This window comes from Ruditapes philippinarum, unplaced genomic scaffold (assembly GCF_026571515.1).
Source record: "Ruditapes philippinarum isolate M1 unplaced genomic scaffold, ASM2657151v2 ctg2717_1_1_1_1, whole genome shotgun sequence".
Taxonomy (NCBI): Eukaryota; Metazoa; Mollusca; class Bivalvia; order Venerida; family Veneridae; genus Ruditapes; species Ruditapes philippinarum.
The window spans coordinates 18977-40139 of NW_026851933.1; the positions used below are offsets into that span (position 1 = coordinate 18977).

Here is a 21163-nt window from a genome sequence, read left to right on the forward strand (position 1 = left end):
TTAGTGACCTTGACCTTGTATATATTGACCTAAATAATATGTATCACAGCCATAGTCTTGATAATGACCATTTGTGTTACAATCCCTCAATAATTGATGACTAAATGGTCCATATACACATCTTCATATTTTTATCTGAACTTTGACCTCTATGTGTGACCTTGACCTTGGCCGCAAGGACCTGAATCTTGCACGCGACACTCCGCCTCACAATGGTGAACATTTGTGCCAAGTAATATTGAAATCCCTCTATACATGTGGAAGTTTTGCTCCGGACAAGCATTTTTCAATGACCTCTAAGTGTGACCTTGACCTTTGACCTAGAGACCTGGTTCATGTGCGCAACACTGCTCCTCATAGTGGTGAACATTTCTATGAAGTTTCATTAAAATCCCTCCATACATGTAGGAGATATGCTCCGGACAAAATTGGACGCCGCCCGCCCGCCAGGGGCGTTCCCATAATACATCCCGTTTTTCAAACGGGCGTATAAAAATCAAATAAATTATTTACAAGTGCTTTATACACATAAAAATCAAATAAATTATATATAAACTAACCTAACTTGATCACAGTGAGTTTTAACCAATCATAGTTACTTTGAAAGACAACCAACCTCAATATTAATCTGAATATAATCATTATGAACATTCTGCCCCTATCTAATCTGGTAAACTTAGAATAACAACCTTCCTATAACTCCATCTGATTTACTGGATCACGATCAGCATCTACCGACACATTATTTTATCTGGTTAACTGGTTCACTTAGAGTGACAACCTACTTGTACAGGTATCTGGTTAATTGGATAACTATCAGCACCTACCTACCTGTGAATCTATTTGATTTACTGGATCACTGTGAATTACAACTTTCCCATAAATCTAATTGGTTAATTAGATCACTTAGAAAAACAAATGTTAATTTACCCAATTAACCAGATCCAACAACGTACCTGTAAATCTAACTGGTTAACTGGATCAAACTACTTACCTGTAAATCTAACTGGTTAACTGGATCACTAAGAGCATCAGGATCATCTTCCTCATCCTCTGCATCATCAATTAATGTTGAAAACTCGTTTGAAAAGTCATCCAGTAGACTAGACAATGTTTGACCACTTAATTGTAAATCACCACAATCATCGTCGTCATCATCTTCCCAACCTTCATCCTGTAACATAACATTATCTTAAATCATAAACATAGTTTAATTCAGCAAATTTACAAGCATGTATTATTCTATATTACAATATACATGAGCTGGAAAACAAGCATAACACTTTGGTTAAGTCCTTTCCATGATGGGAGTTTCATCTTTATTCTTTAACTTTATTTTATCAGTGCATGTTCTACCATTTCAATATTGATCTTAATTAAATAAATTTTTAGCTCACCTGTCACAAAGTGACAGGGTGAGCTTTTGTGATAGCTTTTTGTCAGGCGTCCGTCCGTCCGTCGTCCGTAAACTTTTTCTTTAAATGACATCTCCTCATAAACTGCTGAGCCAATTTCATCCAAACTTCACAGGAATGTTCCTTTGGTGGTCACCTTTAAAAATTGTTCAAAGAATTTAATTCCATGCAGAACTCTGGTTGCCATGGCAACCGATAGAAAAAACTTAAAATATCTTCTTTCAAAAAACCCAAAGAGGTAGAGCTTAGATATTTGGCATGAAACATCTTCTGGTGAGTGTCTATCAAGTTTGTTCAAATAAAAGCCCTGGGGTCAAAATTGGCCCCGCCCTGGGGGTCATTGATTTTCCCTATATGCATATAGTAAAAACTTAAAAAATCTTCTTTTAAAGAACCCAAAGAGCTAGAGCTAAGATATTTAGCATGAAACATGTTCTAATTGTTGTCTACCAAGTTTGTTCAAATAAAAGCCCTGGGGTCAAAATTGGCCCCGCCCCAGGGGGTCATTGATTTTCCCTATATGCATATAGTAAAAACTTATAAAATCTTCTTTTAAAGAACCCAAAGAGCTAGAGCTAAGATATTTAGCATGAAACATCTTCTAATGAGTGTCTATCAAGTTTGTTCAAATAAAAGCCCTGGGGTCAAAATTGGCCCCGCCCCAGGGGGTCATTGATTTTCCCTATATGCATATAGTAAAAACTTATAAAATCTTCTTTTAAAGAACCCAAAGAGCTAGAGCTAAGATATTTAGCATGAAACATGTTCTAATGGATGTCTATCAAGTTTGTTCAAATAAAAGCCCTGGGGTCAAAATTGGCGCCGCCCCAGGGGGTCATTGATTTTCCCTATATGCATATAGTAAAAACTTTAAATTAAAAATTCTTTGAAAAAAAAACAAATAGTTAGAGTTTAGATACTAAGCATGAAACATCTTCTAGTGGGTGTCTACAAAGTTTTTTCAAATAAAAGCCCTTGGGTCAAAATTGGCCCTGCCCCGGGGGTCATTGATTTTATTTATGTGTAAAGCAAAAACTTATAAAATCTTCTTTGAAAAAACCCAAATAGCTAGAGTTAAGATATTTAGCATGAAACATCTTCCAGTTAGTGTCTTCAAAGTTTGTTCAAATAAAGCCCTAGGGTCAAAATTGGCCCTGCCCCAGGGGACATTGATTTTCCTTATATGTGTATAGCAAAAGCTTAAAAATCTTCTAAAAACAAGAGGGCCATGATGGCCCTTGATCGCTCACCTGACACAACCGCATCCAAGCAATGTCTTAAACAAGCATCATGTCCAAGTTTGATGACAACTGAGTCAAACATGTGACCTCTAGCGTGTTATAAAGATTTTTCCATATTTGGGCAATGTGACCTAATTTTTGACTGGACACGACCCATATTCAAACTTGACCTAGAAATCTTCATAACAACCTTCCTGACCAATTTCCAGGAAATTTGGATCAAAACTGCAGCCACTAGAGTGTTAAAAAGATTTTTCTATTTTTAGCTCCTGTGACCTAGTTTTTGACCGGACATGACCAATCTTAGCACTTGACCCAGAAATCATCAAAACAACCTTCCTGACAAATTTCCAGAATATTTGAATCAAAACTGCAGCCACTAGAGTGTAAACAAGCTTTTTCTATTTTAAGCTCCTTTGACCTAGTTTTTGACCTGAGATGACCCATCTTCGAACTTGACCCAGAAATCATCAAAACAACCTTCCTGACAAATTTCCTGAATATTTGAATCAATACTGCAGCCACTAGAGTGTTAATAAGCTTTTCCTATTTTTAGCTCCTGTGACCTAGTTTTTGACCGGAGATAACCCATCTTTGAACTTGACCTAGATATCATCAAAACAACCTTCCTGACAAATTCCCAGAATATTTAGATGAAAACTGCAGCCACTAGAGTGTTAACAAGCTTTTTCTATTTTTAGCTCCTGTGACCTAGTTTTTGACCTGAGAAGACCCATCTTCGAACTTGACCTAGATATCATTAAAACAACCTTCCTGACAAATTTTCAGAATGTTTGGATGAAAACTGCAGCCACTAGAGTGTTAACAAGCTTTTCCTATTTTTAGCTCCTGTGACCTAGTTTTTGACCGGAGATGACCCATCTTTGAACTTGACCTAGAAATCATCAAAACAACCTTCCTGACAAATTTCCAGAATATTTAGATGAAAACTGCAGCCACTAGAGTGTTAACAAGCTTTTTCTATTTTTAGCTCCTGTGACCTAGTTTTTGACCGGACATGACCCATCTTCGAACTTGACCTAGAAATCATCAAAACAACCTTCCTGACAAATTTCCAGAATATTTGGATGAAAACTGCAGCCACTAGAGTGTTAAAAAGATTTTTCTATTTTTAGCTCCTGTGACCTAGTTTTTGACCGGACATGACCAATCTTCGCACTTGACCCAGAAATCATCAAAACAACCTTCCTGACAAATTTCCAGAATATTTGAATCAAAACTGCAGCCACTAGAGTGTAAACAAGCTTTTTCTATTTTAAGCTCCTTTGACCTAGTTTTTGACCGGAGATGACCCATCTTCGAACTTGACCCAGAAATCATCAAAACAACCTTCCTGACAAATTTCCAGAATATTTGAATCAATACTGCAGCCACTAGTGTTAACAAGCTTTTCCTATTTTTAGCTCCTGTGACCTAGTTTTTGACCGGAGATAACCCATCTTTGAACTTAACTCAGATATCATCTAAACAACCTTCCTGACAAATTTCCAGAATATTTAGATGAAAACTGCAGCCACTAGAGTGTTAACAAGCTTTTTCTATTTTTAGCTCCTGTGACCTAGTTTTTGACCGGACATATCCCATCTTCGAACTTGACCTAGATATCATCAAAACAACCTTCCTGACAAATTTCCAGAATATTTGGATGAAAACTGCAGCCACTAGAGTGTTAACAAGCTTTTTCTATTTTTAGCTCCTGTGACCTAGTTTTTGACCGAAGATGATCCATCTTCGAACTTGACCTAGATATCATCAAAACAACCTTCCTGACAAATTTCCAGAATATTTGGATCAAAACTGCAGCCACTAGAGTGTTAACAATTTTTTTCTATTTTTAGCTCCTGTGACCTAGTTTTTGACCTGAGATGACCCATCTTCGAACTTGACCTAGATATTATTAAAACAACCTTCCTGACAAATTTCCAGAATGTTTGGATGAAAACTGCAGCCTCTAGAGTGTTTACAAGCTTTTTCTATTTTTAGCTCCTGTGACCTAGTTTTTGACCCGAGATAACCCATCTTCGAACTCGATCTGTATTTCATTGAGACAAACATTCTGACAAAGTTTGATGATGATCCAATCAAAACTGTGACTGCTAGACTGTTAACAACCCAATTGTTAGATCGTTAACAAGCTTTTTCTATTTTTAGCTCCTGTGACCTAGTTTTTGACCGGAGATGACCCATCTTTTAACTTGACCTAGATATCATCAAAACAACCTTCCTGACAAATTTCCAGAATATTTGGATGAAAACTGCAGCCTCTAGAGTGTTAACAAGCTTTTTCTATTTTTAGCTCCTGTGACCTAGTTTTTGACCCGAGATAACCCATCTTCGAACTCGATCTGTATTTCATTGAGACAAACATTCTGACAAAGTTTGATGATGATCCAATCAAAACTGTGACTGCTAGACTGTTAACAACCCGATTGTTGACGTCGAACGACGCACAACGACGGACGCCGGACTTCGTGGTCAGGTGAGCTAAAAAAACCGAATAGCTAGAGTTTAGATATCAAGCACGAAACATCTTCTAGTGAGTGTCTCCAAAGTTTGTTCAAATAAAAGCCCTGGGGTCAAAACTGGCCCCTCCCTAGGGGTGTCATTGCTTTTAACTATATGTAGTTAAAACTTAAAAAATCTTTTTTTAAAAAACTCAACGAGCTAGACCTTAGATGTTTAGCGTGAAATATCTTCTAATGGGTGTCTACCAAATTTGTTCAAATAAAAGCCCTGGGGTTTAAACTGGCCCTGCTCTGGGGGCCTATATACAGGTGAGCGACTTCAGGGCCATCATGGCCCTCTTGTTGAAAAAATGCAAGCCTCTGGCTTTAATAAATTTAGTAATGAATTTAATACTAATGACTTAAATATTCTATTTATCACATATCCAATTTAAGAACTGTTTCCAGTCCAATAAGGGAAGATAATTTTTTTATTGACACGCTTATAATGATGCAAATGACATCACATCTAGAAATATATGCACGGCCATGCAATACCCTTTATGGGGATGTGATAAATATTTATAAAGGTATTTATTTAAATTATTACAATTAATGAATAAAACATGGCACAACTCAAATATTTCTCAGTAAAAGTGAAGGAAACATGGGGCTTCTTTATTACTTCTTCAATTTTTAAACAATTATAATAATTTTGGTATCAAATGAAAGATAACTTCATAAGCTTTTTATGGAATCCTTAATTACCAATGAAAATCATTTTATAGAACAGTCCAGGGATTTTTTCCAGGATTTTGGGAACACGTCCCATACCCATGGAATTGGGAATTTCAGCAGTGTTTTGTTAAACAAGAGGGCCATGATGGCCCTGGATCGCTCACCTGACACAACCGCATCCAAGCAATGTCTTAAACAAGCGTCATGACCAAGTTTGATGCGACTGAGTCAAACATGTGACCTATAGTGTGTTATAAAGATTTTTCCATATTTGGGCAATGTGACCTAATTTTTGACTGGACACAACCCATATTCAAACTTGACCTAGAAATCATCAAAACAACCTTCCTGACCAATTTCCAGGAAATTTGGATCAAAACTGCAGCCACTAGAGTGTTAAAAAAAATTTCTATTTTTAGCTCCTGTGACCTAGTTTTTGACCGGACATGACCAATCTTAGCACTTGACCCAGAAAACATCAAAACAACATTCTTGACAAATTTCCAGAATATTTGAATCAAAACTGCAGCCACTAGAGTGTAAACAAGCTTTTTCTATTTTTAACTCCTGTGACCTAGTTTTTGACCGAAGATGACCCATCTTCGAACTTGACCTAGAAATCATCAAAACAACCTTCCTGACAAATTTACAGAATATTTGAATCAATACTGCAGCCACTAGAGTGTTAACAAGCTTTTTCTATGTTTAGCTCATGTGACCTAGTTTTTGACCGGAGATAACCCATCTTCGAACTTGACCTAGAAATCATCAAAACAAAATTCCTGACAAATTTCAAGAATATTTGGATGAAAACTGCAGCCCCTAATGTGTTAACAAGCTTTTCTATTTTTAGCTCCTGTGACCTAGTTTTTGACCTGAGATGACCCATCCTCGAACTTGACCTAGAAATCATCAAAACAACCTTTCTGACAAATTTCCAGAATGTTTGGATGAAAACTGCAACCATTAGAGTGTTAACAAGCTTTTTCTATTTTTAGCTCCTGTGACCTAGTTTTTGACCAGACATGACCCATCTTCGAACTTGACCTAGAAATCATTAAAACAACCTTCCTGACAAATTTCCAGAATATTTTAATCAAAACTGCAGCCACTAGATTGTTAACAAGCTTTTTCTATTTTTAGCTCCTGTGACCTAGTTTTTGACCCGAGATAGCCCATCTTCGAACTTGACCTGAAAATCATCAAAACAACCTTCCTGACAAATTTCAAAATATTTGAATGAAAACTGCAGCCCCTAGAGTGTTAACAAGCTTTTTCTATTTTTAGCACCTGTGACCTAGTTTTTTACCGGATATGACCCGTCTTCGAACTTGATTTAGATATCATCAAAACAACATTCTTGACAAATTTCCAGAATATTTGGATGAAAACTGCAGCCACTAGAGTGTTAACAAACTTTTTCTATTTTTAGCTCCTGTGACCTAGTTTTAGACCTGAGATAACCCATCTTCGAACTTCACCTAGAAATCATCAAAACAACCTTCCTGACAAATATCCAGAATATTTGGATGAAAACTGCAGCCACTAGTGTTAACAAACTTTTTCTATTTTTAGCTCCTGTGACCTAGTTTCTGACCGGAGATGACCAATCTTCTAACTTGACTTAGATATCATCAAAACGACCTTCCTGACAAATTTCCAGAATATTTGGATCAAAACTGCAGCCACTAGTGTTAACAAGCTTTTTCTATTTTAAGCTCCTGGGACCTAGTTTTTGACCGGAGATGACCCATCTTCGAACTTGACCTAGAAATCATCAAATCAACCTTCCTGACAAATTTCCAGAATATTTGGATGAAAACTGTAGCCACTAGAGTGTTAACAAGCTTTTTCTATTTTTAGCTCCTGTGACCTAGTTTTTGACCGGAGATGACCCATCTTCGAACTTGACTTAGAAACCATCAAAACAACCTTCCTGACAAATTTCCAGAATATTTGTATGAAAACTGCAGCCTATAGAGTGTTAACAAGCTTTTTCTATTTTTAGCTCCTGTGACCTAGTTTTTGACCGGAGATGACCCATCTTCGAACTTGACCTAGATATCATCAAAACAACCGTCCTGACAAATTTCCAAAATATTTGGATGAAAACTGCAGCCACTAGAGTGTTAACAAGCTTTTTCTATTTTTAGCTCCTGTGACCTAGTTTTTGACCGGAGATGACCCATCTTCGAACTTGACCTAGATATCATCAAAACAACCTTCCTGACAAATTTCCAGAATATTTGGATGAAAACTGCAGCCTCTAGAGTGTTAACAAGCTTTTTCTATTTTTAGCTCCTGTGACCTAGTTTTTGACCCGAGATAACCCATCTTCGAACTCGATCTGTATTTCATTAAGACAAACATTCTGACAAAGTTTGATGATGATCCAATCAAAACTGTGACTGCTAGACTGTTAACAACCCAATTATTAGAGTGTTAACAAGCTTTTTCTATTTTTAGCTCCTGTGACCTAGTTTTTGACCGGAGATGACCCATCTTCGAACTTGACCTAGATATCATTAAAACAACCTTCCTGACAAATTTCCAGAATGTTTGGATGAAAACTGCAGCCTCTAGAGTGTTAACAAGGTTTTTCTATTTTTAGCTCCTGTGACCTAGTTTTTGACCCGAGATAACCCATCTTCGAACTCGACCTGTATTTCATTGAGATAAACATTCTGACAAAGTTTGATGATGATCCAATCAAAACTGTGACTGCTAGACTGTTAACAACCCAATTGTTGACGACGCACGACGCACGACGCACGACGACGGACGCCGGACATAGCCCCATCACTATACCTCACCTTGACCACTTCGTGGTCAGGTGAGCTAAAAATTGGGAAAAAATGCATGACTGAAATTTCGCAGTGATTAAATGGATGCAATCAATTACTGTCTAGGATGGCATCTTCAAACATTTAAGCACTATCACAGTGAAGAAGCCCTTATTTGCAAAGATTTTAGAATTTTTATTCAATATTTTTATTATTTAACTTTCAATTGGGAATTTCTTCCTGTGAATTGGGAAAATAATATACTATTTTCATTTGGGAATATGACCCCGTAATGGCTCTAAAATAAATCAAAAAAAAAAAAAAAATCCCTGGAACCCCACCTCCAACTTTGTTCAAGTCATGATCTTTGCATGCTAACTGGCCTTGATGGATCTCACATTCAGTAACAAGAACTGTCGGAGGACAGTAACGCTCGACTATTCGAAAATTTGTCACAAGGGTGTTTCATTGAGTATAATAATGCTTACCTATATGAATACATAAAATTGTCCGAAAAGGTACAAACCCTTCAAGTTTCAATACATTCCCTTTAGTAGTTATGGAGATACAAGCTTACACACAAAAACTTAACCAAGAATTTATGAATCAAAAAAGGAGCATAATTATGCGAAAAAGTAAATCAGAGTTATGGGACTTGTGCCAATCATCTTAGATAATCACAGACAACAAGAGTGTGAAGTTTCAATCCATTCCCTTTAGTAGTTATTGAGATACCAGCTTACACGCAAAAACTTAACCAAAAATTTCTAAGTCAAAAAAGTGGCATTATTATGCAACAAGAACTGTCGGAGGACAGTAACGCTCGACTATTCGAAAATTTGTCACAAGGGTGTTTCATTGATTATAATAATGCTTACCTATATGAATACATAAAATTGTCCGAAAAGGTACAAACTCTTCAAGTTTCAATACATTCCCTTCAGTAGTTATGGAGAGACAAGCTTACATGCAAAAACTTAACCAAGAATTCATGAGTCGAAAAAGGGGCATTATTATGCGAAAAAGAAAATCCGAGTTATGGGACTTGTGCCAATCATCTTAGATAATCACAGACAACAAGAGTGTTTAAGTTTCAATCCATTCCCTTCAGTAGTTATGGAGATACCAGCTTACACGCAAAAAATTAACCAAGAATTTTCTAAGTCCAAAAAGGGGCATAATTATGTTAAAAAGCAAATCAGACTGATGGGACTTGTGTCAATCATCTTAGATAATCACAGAGAACAAGTGTGTGAAGTTTCAATCCATTCCCTTCAGTAGTTATGGAGATATCAGCTTACACGCAAAAACTTAACCAAGAATTTCTAAGTCGAAAAAGGGACATTATTATGTAAAAAAGCAAATCAGAGTTATGGGACTTTTGCCAATCATCTAAGATAATCACAGAAAACAAGTGTGTGAAGTTTCAATCCATTCCCTTCAGTAGTTACGGAGATACCAGCTTACACGCAAAAACTTAACCAAGAATTTCTAAGTCGAAAAAGGGGCATTATTATGTAAAAAAGCAAATCAGAGTTATGGGACTTGTGCCAATCATCTTTGATAATCACAGAGAACAAGCGTGTGAAGTTTCAATCTATTCCCTTCAGTAGTTATGGAGATACCAGCTTACACGCAAAAACTTAACCAAGAATTTCTAAGTCGAAAAAGGGGCATTATTATGTAAAAAAGCAAATCAGAGTTATGGGACTTGTGCCAATCATCTTTGATAATCACAGAGAACAAGCGTGTGAAGTTTCAATCCATTCCCTTCAGTAGTTATGGAGATACCAGCTTACACGCAAAAACTTAACCAAGAATTTCTAAGTCGAAAAAGGGGCATTATTATGTAAAAAAAGCAAATCAGAGTTATGGGACTTGTGCCAATCATCTTAGATAATCACAGAGAACAAGTGTGTGAAGTTTCAATCCATTCCCTTCAGTAGTTATGGAGATACCAGCTTACACGCAAAAACTTAACCAAGAATTTCTAAGTCGAAAAAAAGGGCATAATTATGTAAAAAAGCAAATCAGAGTTATGGGACTTGTACCAATCATCTTAGATAATCACAGAGAACAAGTGTGTGAAGTTTCAATCCATTCCCATCAGTAGTTAATATGGACATACCAGCTTACACGCAAAAACTTAACCAAGAATTTCTAAGTCGAAAAAGGGACATAATTATGTAAAAAAGCAAACCAGAGTTATGGGACTTGTACCAATCATCTAAGATAATCACAGAGAACAAGTGTGTGAAGTTTCAATCCATTCCCTTCAGTAGTTATGGAGATACCAGCTTACATACAAAAACTTAACCACAAATTTCTAAGTCGAAAAGGGGCATAATTATGTAAAAAAGCAAATCAGAGTTATGGGACTTGTGCCAATCATCTTTAGATAATCACAGAGAACAAGTGTGTGAAGTTTCAATCCATTCCCTTCAGTAGTTATGGAGATACCAGCTACATACAAAAACTTAACCACGAATTTCTAAGTCGAAAAAGGGCATAATTATGAAAAAAAAGCAAATCAGAGTTATGGGACTTGTGTCAATCATCTTAGATAATCACAGAGAACAAGTGTGTGAAGTTTCAATCCATTCCCTTCAGTAGTTATGGAGATACCAGCTTACATACAAAAACTTAACCACAGGGAGGGACGCCGACGCCGACAAATGGGTGACTGCATTAGCTCGATTATTCTGCGAATAGTCGAGCTAAAAATGCAAATCAGAGTTATGGGACTTGTGCCAATCATCTAAGATAATCACAGAGAACAAGTGTGTGAAGTTACAATCCATTCCCTTCAGTAGTTATGGAGATACCAGCTTACACGCAAAATCTTAACCAAGAATTTCTAAGTCGAAAAAGGGGCATAATTATGTATAAAAGCAAATCAGAGTTATGGGATTTGTGCCAATCATCTTAGATAATCACAGAGAACAAGTGTGTGAAGTTTCAATCCATTCCCTTCAGTAGTTATGGAGATACCAGCTTACACGCAAAAACTTAACCAAGAATTTCTAAGTCAAAAAAGGGGCATAATTATGTAAAAAAGCAAATCAGAGTTATGGGACTTGTGCCAATCATCTTAGATAATCACAGAGAACAAGTGTGTGAAGTTTCAATCCATTCCCATCAGTAGTTATGGAGATACCAGCTTACATACAAAAACTTAACCAAGAATTTTCTAAGTCGAAAAAGGGGCATAATTATGTAAAAAAGCAAATCAGAGTTATGGGACTTGTTGCCAATCATCTTAGATAATCACAGAGAACAAGTGTGTGAAGTTTCAATCCATTCCCTTCAGTAGTTATGGAGATACCAGCTTACATACAAAAACTTAACCAAGAATTTCTAAGTCGAAAAAGGGGCATAATTATGTAAAAAAGCAAATCAGAGTTATGGGACTTGTGCCAATCATCTAAGATAATCACAGAGAACAAGTGTGTGAAGTTTCAATCCATTCCCTTCAGTAGTTATGGAGATACCAGCTTACATACAAAAACTTAACCAAGAATTTCTAAGTCGAAAAAGGGGCATAATTATGTAAAAAAGCAAATCAGAGTTATGGGACTTGTGCCAATCATCTAAGATAATCACAGAGAACAAGTGTGTGAAGTTTCAATCCATTCCCTTCAGTAGTTATTGAGATAACAGCTTACATACAAAAACTTAACCACAGGGACGCCGACGCCGACAAATGGGTGACTGCATTAGCTCGATTATTCTGCGAATAGTCGAGCTAAAAATGGTTTAAAATAAAGGGGATTCTCTTTTACTGATAATGATATGGATGGGAATTTTTTCCAGAAACAAGGGAAAAGTATATACTTTTTGGAAATGGGCATATGGTCGAATTGTTATGTTATGTAAATAGTGTTGAATGGTAATATTACATTACATTGTCTAAGTGTAGGCTATCAGATTGTAAAAAGTAACACATCATGACTAGATCTCAATTTTATTTATTCATACAACAATTTAGGTAATAAATTTTGGTTTAACACTAACTAGGTGTAATGCTGAACTATTGAAAATAAAATAAAATAAATAAATAAATGTAATAAACTGTAATAGCAAATAGAAGGAAATTTAAACAGCTCATAACATGTCTATAACTAAGTCTCTGAGATTATTTATTATATAGCAATATGAGAAATTGGAATTAATGAGACTGAAATTGATTTATTATTTTATTCAAGTGGTGTTACATTATAGGCCTTAATTTTACAATTTCCATACATTCCCACAAATAATCTCTTGGTATGCTGGCAGTATGCAATACTTGTTGGTGAATCTATGCCATGATTTTTATCTAGCAGTATCTTCACTTTGGTGAGATTATGTGATAATTGATGGACATTATTTGAGTCATGACCACACACATAAACTGATCCATATTCATCAACAGCAAGTTGTTGAGGACGTTTCAGTTGATCATCTTTGTAGATGGCCTTCACCTTACCATCAAAGGTCAAACAGGTTACAGTGTGTGTGCCACAATCAGAAACATATATCATAGTATTGTCAGGACTGACTGTCAAGAAATCAGGAATGGTTAACAGATTCTGACCATTGTCATCTTTGACAAATGATTTCACTATTTTTCCTGACATACTTAAAATCTTAATACCACCTGTAAAGTATTTGTAATATGAAACAACAAGATGGTTATTACTGTAAGCAATGTCAAAACAACGACCATTTCCTGGTATATCAGTGGTATCTAAAACTTCCATTTCCTCAGAAAATGTAATCAGTCTGATCATTTCTTCATCTGAAAATGTTACAGCAACTTTATAATCTGAAACTTTTGTTATTCCCCAAGGTTGGTTTTTAAATTTTGTTTCTTTGATACATTCTGCATTTGACTTTTCGAGTGTAAATATGACTAGAATACTCATACAACAATCTAAAGCAAGAAGTCTATGTTCAGATAGCACAAGTAAATAATCAATACTTATCAACTCAAAATCGATATCAAAATTAAAAGCAATCTTTTTCTCCACAGCTGATACATGTACTTCATCAAATGAGAAAAACCTTTTTTGATTCTCTAAAGATTTTACTTTTGGTGGAATGTCAGATACGTAGAGTTTGTATCGTTGTATGTAGGAATGTTGAATTTGGTCAGTGGTGACTTGAATTTGTTGACACATTTGTTTTGCTAATTTCAGTGTTATAAATAGTTCACAGTTTTTACGTAATTTCTGAGCCTGTTCTAAATCTACAGTAAAAGCCTTCAAATTTCCAACCAAATTCAAATGTTCAGACTTGACTTTTTTAAAATCAGTGTTTGTCTTAACAACCTCTTCTTTCATATTTGATTCAGCTTTTCCTACTTTTTCTTCAAACTTTCTTCCCTTTTCAGATAACATTTGAATTAGTTCTGACCTTTCTTTCTTCAACTTAGCAATGGTATCTTCCATTTTCTTATCAAAATCATCAACTCGATCTTTGACATGCTCATTATCCTTGCATTCTTGGCAGGCTTCTTTGCTACACTCAGAGCAGTAAAATTTGATCAGCTGTACAGGGTGAGTGGAACATTTCTCAAAATAAAAATCCTGTGGCATATTGTTATTGTCTTGGATTTTGTGAGTTTTAAATTGTCTCTTATGATATCTCTGACAGGTCACACATATATAATCCAAACAATCTACACAGAAAGCTACAGCTGTAGCATAACTATCACCATGTCTGTCACATTCCTCACAATACATTTCTTTAATTTCATCAGAGTCTTGTGTTAGTGATGCACTTAATTTTGTAGCCATTTCAGTAAATTCCTAATTCTCTTAATCTCTATTGGTTTTGTATCCTTTTACTAATAATTGAAGACATATAATTTTAAATTTTCTACTACTGATTGATACTACTTTTGAAGAGATTATCAACCAAGTATGTCAGAAACTGGTGACATAAATGGGCAATTCAACAATGTTTTAACTAGGTTGGTTTAGATAGCCCGAGGTAGATCATTTCTGTTGGGAATCATTTGCATATACATGTAGTGTATATACATGTAGTGTAAGATAACTGGTTAGTTATACGAAGGATCAAAGTTTTTATTTAATGTTTGATAAATCTCTTTCTGTTTTGATAACGTTTGAAAGTTAAAATCTGTGCTCTTGTTGTATATAAGATGTCAGATTATATATGTTATGAAAATCTGGAAGTCATACTTATAATGTAAACTTTTTAACATTCAGGAAAGAGTTTTACTATTTCCGTAAATACTATAAGAATTTTAATAAAATTTTCCTTCTTCAACTTCTTCTTTGAAACTTAGTAACTTAGGTCTTTTTTAGCTCACCAGAGCCGAAGGCTCAGGATCAAAGGGGGATGCTCCGGCGTCCGGCGTCATGCGTAAACAATCGTCATCTTCTCTGAAACTACTATGCAGATTTACTTCAAATTTGGTCTGTAGCATCCTTGTGACAGTCACACTTGAATTTGCTCATGTCATTCCAATTGGCCCCTTTTAGGGGTCAGCATAGCTAAAAATAGAAAAACCTTTAAACATCTTCTTCAACAGAACTAATGGATGGATGATGTCCAAACTTTGTCTGTAGCATTCTTGGGTAGTCTTTTAACAAGTTTGCTCATATTAATTTGATTGGCCCCTTTTAGGGGTCTCTAGGGCTTAAAAAAAGAAAAACCTTTAAACAACTTCTTCTACAGAACTAATGGATGGATGATCACCAAACTTTCTCTGAAGCATTCTTGGGTAGTGTTTTATCAAGTTTGCTCATATGAATTTGATTGCTACAGCTAAAAATAGAAATACCTTTAAATGTCTATTTCTACAGAACTAATTGATGGATGATCACCAAACTTTGTCTGTAGCATTCTCAGGTAGTCTTTTATCAAGTTTGCTAATATCATTTTGATTGGCCCCTTTTAGGGGTCTCTAGGGCTTAAATTAGAAAGACTTTTAAACGTCTTCTCCTACAGAACAAATTGATGGATGGTCACCAAACTTTGTTGGCAGCATTTCTCGGGTAGTGTTTTATCAAGTTTGCACATACTAATTTTATTGGCCTCTTTTAGGGGCCGAAAAAACTAAAAATTGAAATACCGTTAAATGTCTTTTTCTAGAGAATTAATTGATGGATGATCACCAATATTTGTCTGTAGCATTCTCAGGTAGTCTTTTATCAAGGTTGCTAATATTATTTTGATTGGCATCTTTTAGGGGCTGCAAAGGCTAAAAATAGAAATACCTTTAAATGTCTATTTCTACAGAACTAATTGATGGATGATCACCAAACTTTGTCTGTAGCATCCTAAGGTAGTCATTTATCAAGTTTGCTCTTATTAATTTGATTGGCCCCAAAGCTGAAAATAGGAATGCCTTTAAACATCTTCTACAGAACTAATCGATGGATGATCACTAAACTTTGTCTGTAGCATTCTTCGGTAGTCTTTTATCAAGTTTGCTCATATTAATTTGATTGGCCCCTTTTAGGGGCCTCCAAAGCTAAAAATAGAAAAATCTTTGAACATCATTTCCTACTGAAATCACCAAACTTTGTATGTAGCACTCTTAGGTAGTCTTTAATCAAGTTTGCTCATATTTATTTGATTGGTCCCTTTTAGGGGCAGCTTAAGCTAAAAATAGAAATACCTTTTAATGTCTCTTTGTACAGAAGTAATGGATGTATGATCACCAAATTTTGTCTGTAGCATTCTTAGGTAGTCTTTTTATCAAGTATGTTCATATTAATTTGATTGGCCCCTTAAAGGGGCCGCTAAAGCTAAATATAGAAAACTTTTGAACATCATCTCCTACTGAAATATTTGATGGATGATCACCAAACTTTGTCTGTAGCATTCTTAGGTAGTCTTTTATCAAGTTTGCTCATATTAATTTGATTGACCCTGTTTAAGCTAAAGCTTAAATGCCCCAGGTCATGGCATTTCTTCAAATTATAGTTTAAAGATATTCTATGCTCAAATTTAATATTAGAAAATATTGACAATGGATTATAAAATAATCGTGTTTTGACTTCACACAAAGTAGTTATGTTATGTTTTAAACCCTTCACGCTATAGGTTCTCACAGTATCAATATCATGATAGTGTCATTAAAAAACTGTTGTTTTTATTTGTTTTTAGCTCACCTGTCACAAAGTGACAGGGTGAGCTTTTGTGATAGCTTTTCATCCGGCGTCCGTAAACTTTTACTTTAAATGACATCTCCTCATAAACTACTAAGCCAATTTCATCCAAACTTCACAGGAATGTTCCTTTGGTGGTCACCTTTGAAAATTGTTCAAAGAATTTAATTCCATGCAGAACTCTGGTTGCCATGGCAACCAAAAGAAAAAACTTAAAATAGCTTCTTCTAAAAAACCCAAGGAGCTAGAGCTTAGATTTTTGGCATGAAACATCTTCTGGTGAGTGTCTACCAAGTTTGTTCAAATAAAAGCCCTGGGGTCAAAGTTGGCCCCGCCCCAGGGGGTCATTGATTTTCCCTATATGCATATAGTAAAAACTTAAAAAATCTTCTTTTAAAGAACCAAAAGAGCTAGAGCTAAGATATTTAGCATGAAACATCTTCTAATGGATGTCTACCAAGTTTGTTCAAATAAAAGCCCTGGGGTCAAAATTGGCCCTGCCCCAGGGGGTCATTGATTTTCCCTATATACATATAGTAAAAACTTAAAAAATCTTCTTTTAAAGAACCCAAAGAGCTAGAATTAAGATATTTAGCATGAAACATCTTCTAATGGGTATCTACCAAGTTTGTTCAAATAAAAGCCCTGGGGTCAAAATTTGCCCCGCCCTGGGGGTCATTGATTTTCCCCATATGCATATAATAAAAACTTAAAAATCTTCTTATAAAGAACCAAAAGAGCTAGAGCTAAGATATTTAGCATGAAACATCTTCTAATGGATGTCTACCAAGTTTGTTCAAATAAGAGCCCTGGGGTCAAAATTGGCCTGGCCCTGGGGGTCATTGATTTTCCAAATTTCCTTATATGTGTATAGGAAAAACTTAAAAAATCTTCTTTGGAAAAAACCAAATAGCTAGAGTTAAGATATTAAGCATGAAACATCTTCTAGTGATTGTCTACAAAGTTTGTTCAAATAAAAGCCCTGGGGTCAAAATTGGCCCCACCCCGGAGGTCATTCATTTTCCCTATATGTGTAAAACTATAGCAAAAATTAAAAAATCTTCTTTGAAAAAACTCAAATAGCTAGAGTTTAGATATTAAGCACAAAGCATCTTCTAGTGAGTGTCTTCAAAGTTTGTTCAAATAAAAGCCTTGGAGTCAAAATTGGCCCCGCCCCGGGGGACATTGATTTTCCTTATACGAGTATAGCAAAAACTTAAAAATCTTCTTTGAAAAAACCCGAAAAGCTAGAGGTTTGATATTAAGCATGAAACATTTTCTAGTAAGTGTCTACAAAGATCGTTCAAATAAAAGCCCTGGGGTCAAAACTGGCCCTGCCCCAGGTGTGTCATTGTTTTTAACTATATGTGTAAAGAAAAAACTTTAAAAAAATCTTCTTTTAAAAATCCCAACGAGCTAGACCTTAGATGTTTAGCATGAAACATCTTTTAATGGTTGTCTACCAAGTTTGTTCAAATAAAAGCCCCGGGCTTTAAACTGGCCCCGCTCCGGGGGCCTATGTACAGGTGAGCGACTTCAGGGCCATCATGGCCCTCTTGTTAATCTTATTTCACCATTAGCCTATCGACACAAAATATACCTGGGCAACTGGTGCAGAATATGATCAGCCTGCACATCCATGTTGTCTGCTCATGGTCTGCACTGTTTGTTATTAAATCAGTTATCATTTTAAAATAAATGAATGATTTTCTCCCGATTCAAAGATGGACATATTTGTTTCAAATACTCAACATGGTAAGGGTTAAACAAGATGAGTGGTGGCCTAGTGGTTAAGGTGTCTGCCTCTCAACCCAGAGATCATGGGTTCGAGCCCTACTCGGGTCACGACCATGTTTCTTCATATGACACCAGTACTGGTTAGTTCCAGGAAGTGGACTTGAAAGTGATTAATATAAGTTGTAAGAACTTGTTTCACAATCAAGCTTTTATAAATATGTTTAAACAAGGTTAAACAACAAACTACTATGACATTAGAAGTCATGCAAATGTACACAACCATTTGGTATGACAATGAGATTTATTCTAACAGTTATATAGATGTGGTAGCATACTGTCATGCAGTTTGACAAGTTCCTTATTTTAGCTGTTTTACAGATACATGTGAAATGAAAAACTGACAATTCCAAATCCAAAGCAAAAGTAGATAAATGCATAATTTCATAGGGTCAAAATTTTGTTATATTACATCTTAATCCAATATATAATTCTTGACAACTTTCTTCTTTAAACACACAATGGACCAAGGCAAATAAATGAACAGTCTGTTTGATTAAAACAAAGATAACTGAAGTATAAATTATAGACACATTACCTCTTCTTCAGGATCTTCTCCTTTCCGAGTGGACATACTCTGTTCTATCTGGTTAGATAACTCGTTTATTAACAGTTTATATATCTTAACAACTACTGGTATTGTTGTCCATTGCACTTGGGCTGAAAAGGAATAAAGATTAAAATCTATTTTTTGGTAGGAACATAAAGACCTCAAGTGTTAGGTGAAGGCCGAAATGGTGAATTTTTTTGTCAATATCAATTCAAATATGACAAATAATGTCAATGTTGAATTCAACACCATTATAACTGAAGAGAAAATTTGACTTTAATTTACAAGCTTTACAAGGTTTAACTGGATTCTAAAGCAAACCAACATTGTAAAGTTCACATAGACACTCTAGCTTTAGTGGGGGAAGGAAACCTTGGGTGCCTTTCTTGTATTTTTTCAGGCATGAGCAGGCACCTAAGTCTTATGAAACAATACTTACATTTTGACCTAGTTCTAGGACCATTGCTTGTTGAGGTAATAACTTCATCACCGTCCACCATTATATCCTTCAATCTAGCATCATTGTTGGTAATTGTGTGCTGTAGTAACTTACTTAATGCCACAACCCTACATGTACAAGATCAACATTGATATAAAATCCTCTTAACATTGATTTTTTGTATGCATGCTTTATTTCATGACATTTTGTTTTAGTGCAAAAAGTGATATCTATGCGAACAAATGAACCATAAATCATGTTCAAGTTTCATGTCAGTTATACCCATAAAACAATCTTAATAACCTCTAATGACTTCATTTTAGAATCATAAGCATTTTAGAACAAATTTGAACAATCTTTCAGATTATATTACCTAGTAAATTAACAGTTACATTCTCGATATACGTAATAAAATAAATATACTCCTTAAATTCATCTATACAATTCACATACAGTATTTTTAATATCCTAATGCGACACATTTTCTTTTTAAATCTGAAGCGCATACAAATGCAATCTTACAATAGTCCTAAATTTAGCACTGTCATTTATTAAGTCCAAATCCTATCAACTATATATCAATATCAGGCAACAAAATTGACACATCAGTATATCTTGTATCATATAATATATATCATATAAATTATCTCACTTTCATACATCAATGTTGTTCTATCAATGACATCTCTACCTAAATTATATGTATACATGATTATTTCCACTTACATAACTTTCCTTTCATATGCACCATAGAACAGGTGCTGTCTGGCACACCATTCTTTAAGCACAAATTCTAATGCTGGTTTTCCCATGGGGTCGGGTACGCTTGTGAGAAATTCTAACACGGCTTCCATCTGGTCATACATCAAGCGTGCAAATATCACCAATAATGACTGCAAAATGACAAGATATATATTTTTGATAATCTCTGCCATCTTAACACAGTTCACTTTTAAAATGAATGTTTTTAAAATACTTGAAGCTTTGCTACAGAATTTACACTCAAAATCATTTACAGCTGAAATGAAGACCCAAGTATAGCAAATTTTTATAATCTTTCAGATGCTTTCTTTCAGTTATATTTTCCCAAATATTTTTTGCAGAAAACACAAACGCACTATGTTTTAACTATTTAAGTATCATATAATTTGAACAGAAATGGAACAAGGAATTTGCAAATTTTTAACCTCACCAACAAGATGGAAATCACTCGGCAAAAGCAACTAGAACATCCATGCTTTACACTGTTGGTAGTTTTTATTTTTTAATTTGAGATATTGAAATCCCTTAAACTTTGAATGGAATGTTCCAAATTCAAAGTTTGACAAAATATGAGCCGCGCCATGACAAAACCGATATAATGGGTTTGCCACCAGCATGGATCAAGACCAGCTTGCGCATTCGCGCAGTCTGATCAGGATCCATGCTGTTCGCTTACAAACCCTATTATACTGTGCTCCTCTTAGTTCACGGTACTTAACACTTTAAAACAGTAAAGAACACAAACAATAAATTTACACTACAAAAACTGTCATAAACTGTATCATTTAGTCATTTTTCTGCTATATGGCACAAGGAAACAACAATATATTCAATCAAAATTAGTTTTAAT

General features: G+C 35.2%; 1 protein-coding gene across 1 annotated transcript in view; it reads right to left on the reverse strand.

Annotated features, from left to right (window-relative positions):
• The window catches only part of LOC132743315 (importin-9-like), a 61219-nt gene that overhangs the window by 2216 nt on the left and 37840 nt on the right, over positions 1-21163 (reverse strand). Inside the window, exons 20-23 of the mRNA XM_060731854.1 lie at positions 20278-20444; positions 19552-19679; positions 19101-19222; positions 995-1174 (exon numbers count right to left, since the gene is read on the reverse strand). Of these exons, the coding sequence (XP_060587837.1) occupies positions 995-1174; positions 19101-19222; positions 19552-19679; positions 20278-20444 (597 nt within the window). The remainder of the gene's footprint in view (positions 1-994; positions 1175-19100; positions 19223-19551; positions 19680-20277; positions 20445-21163) is intronic.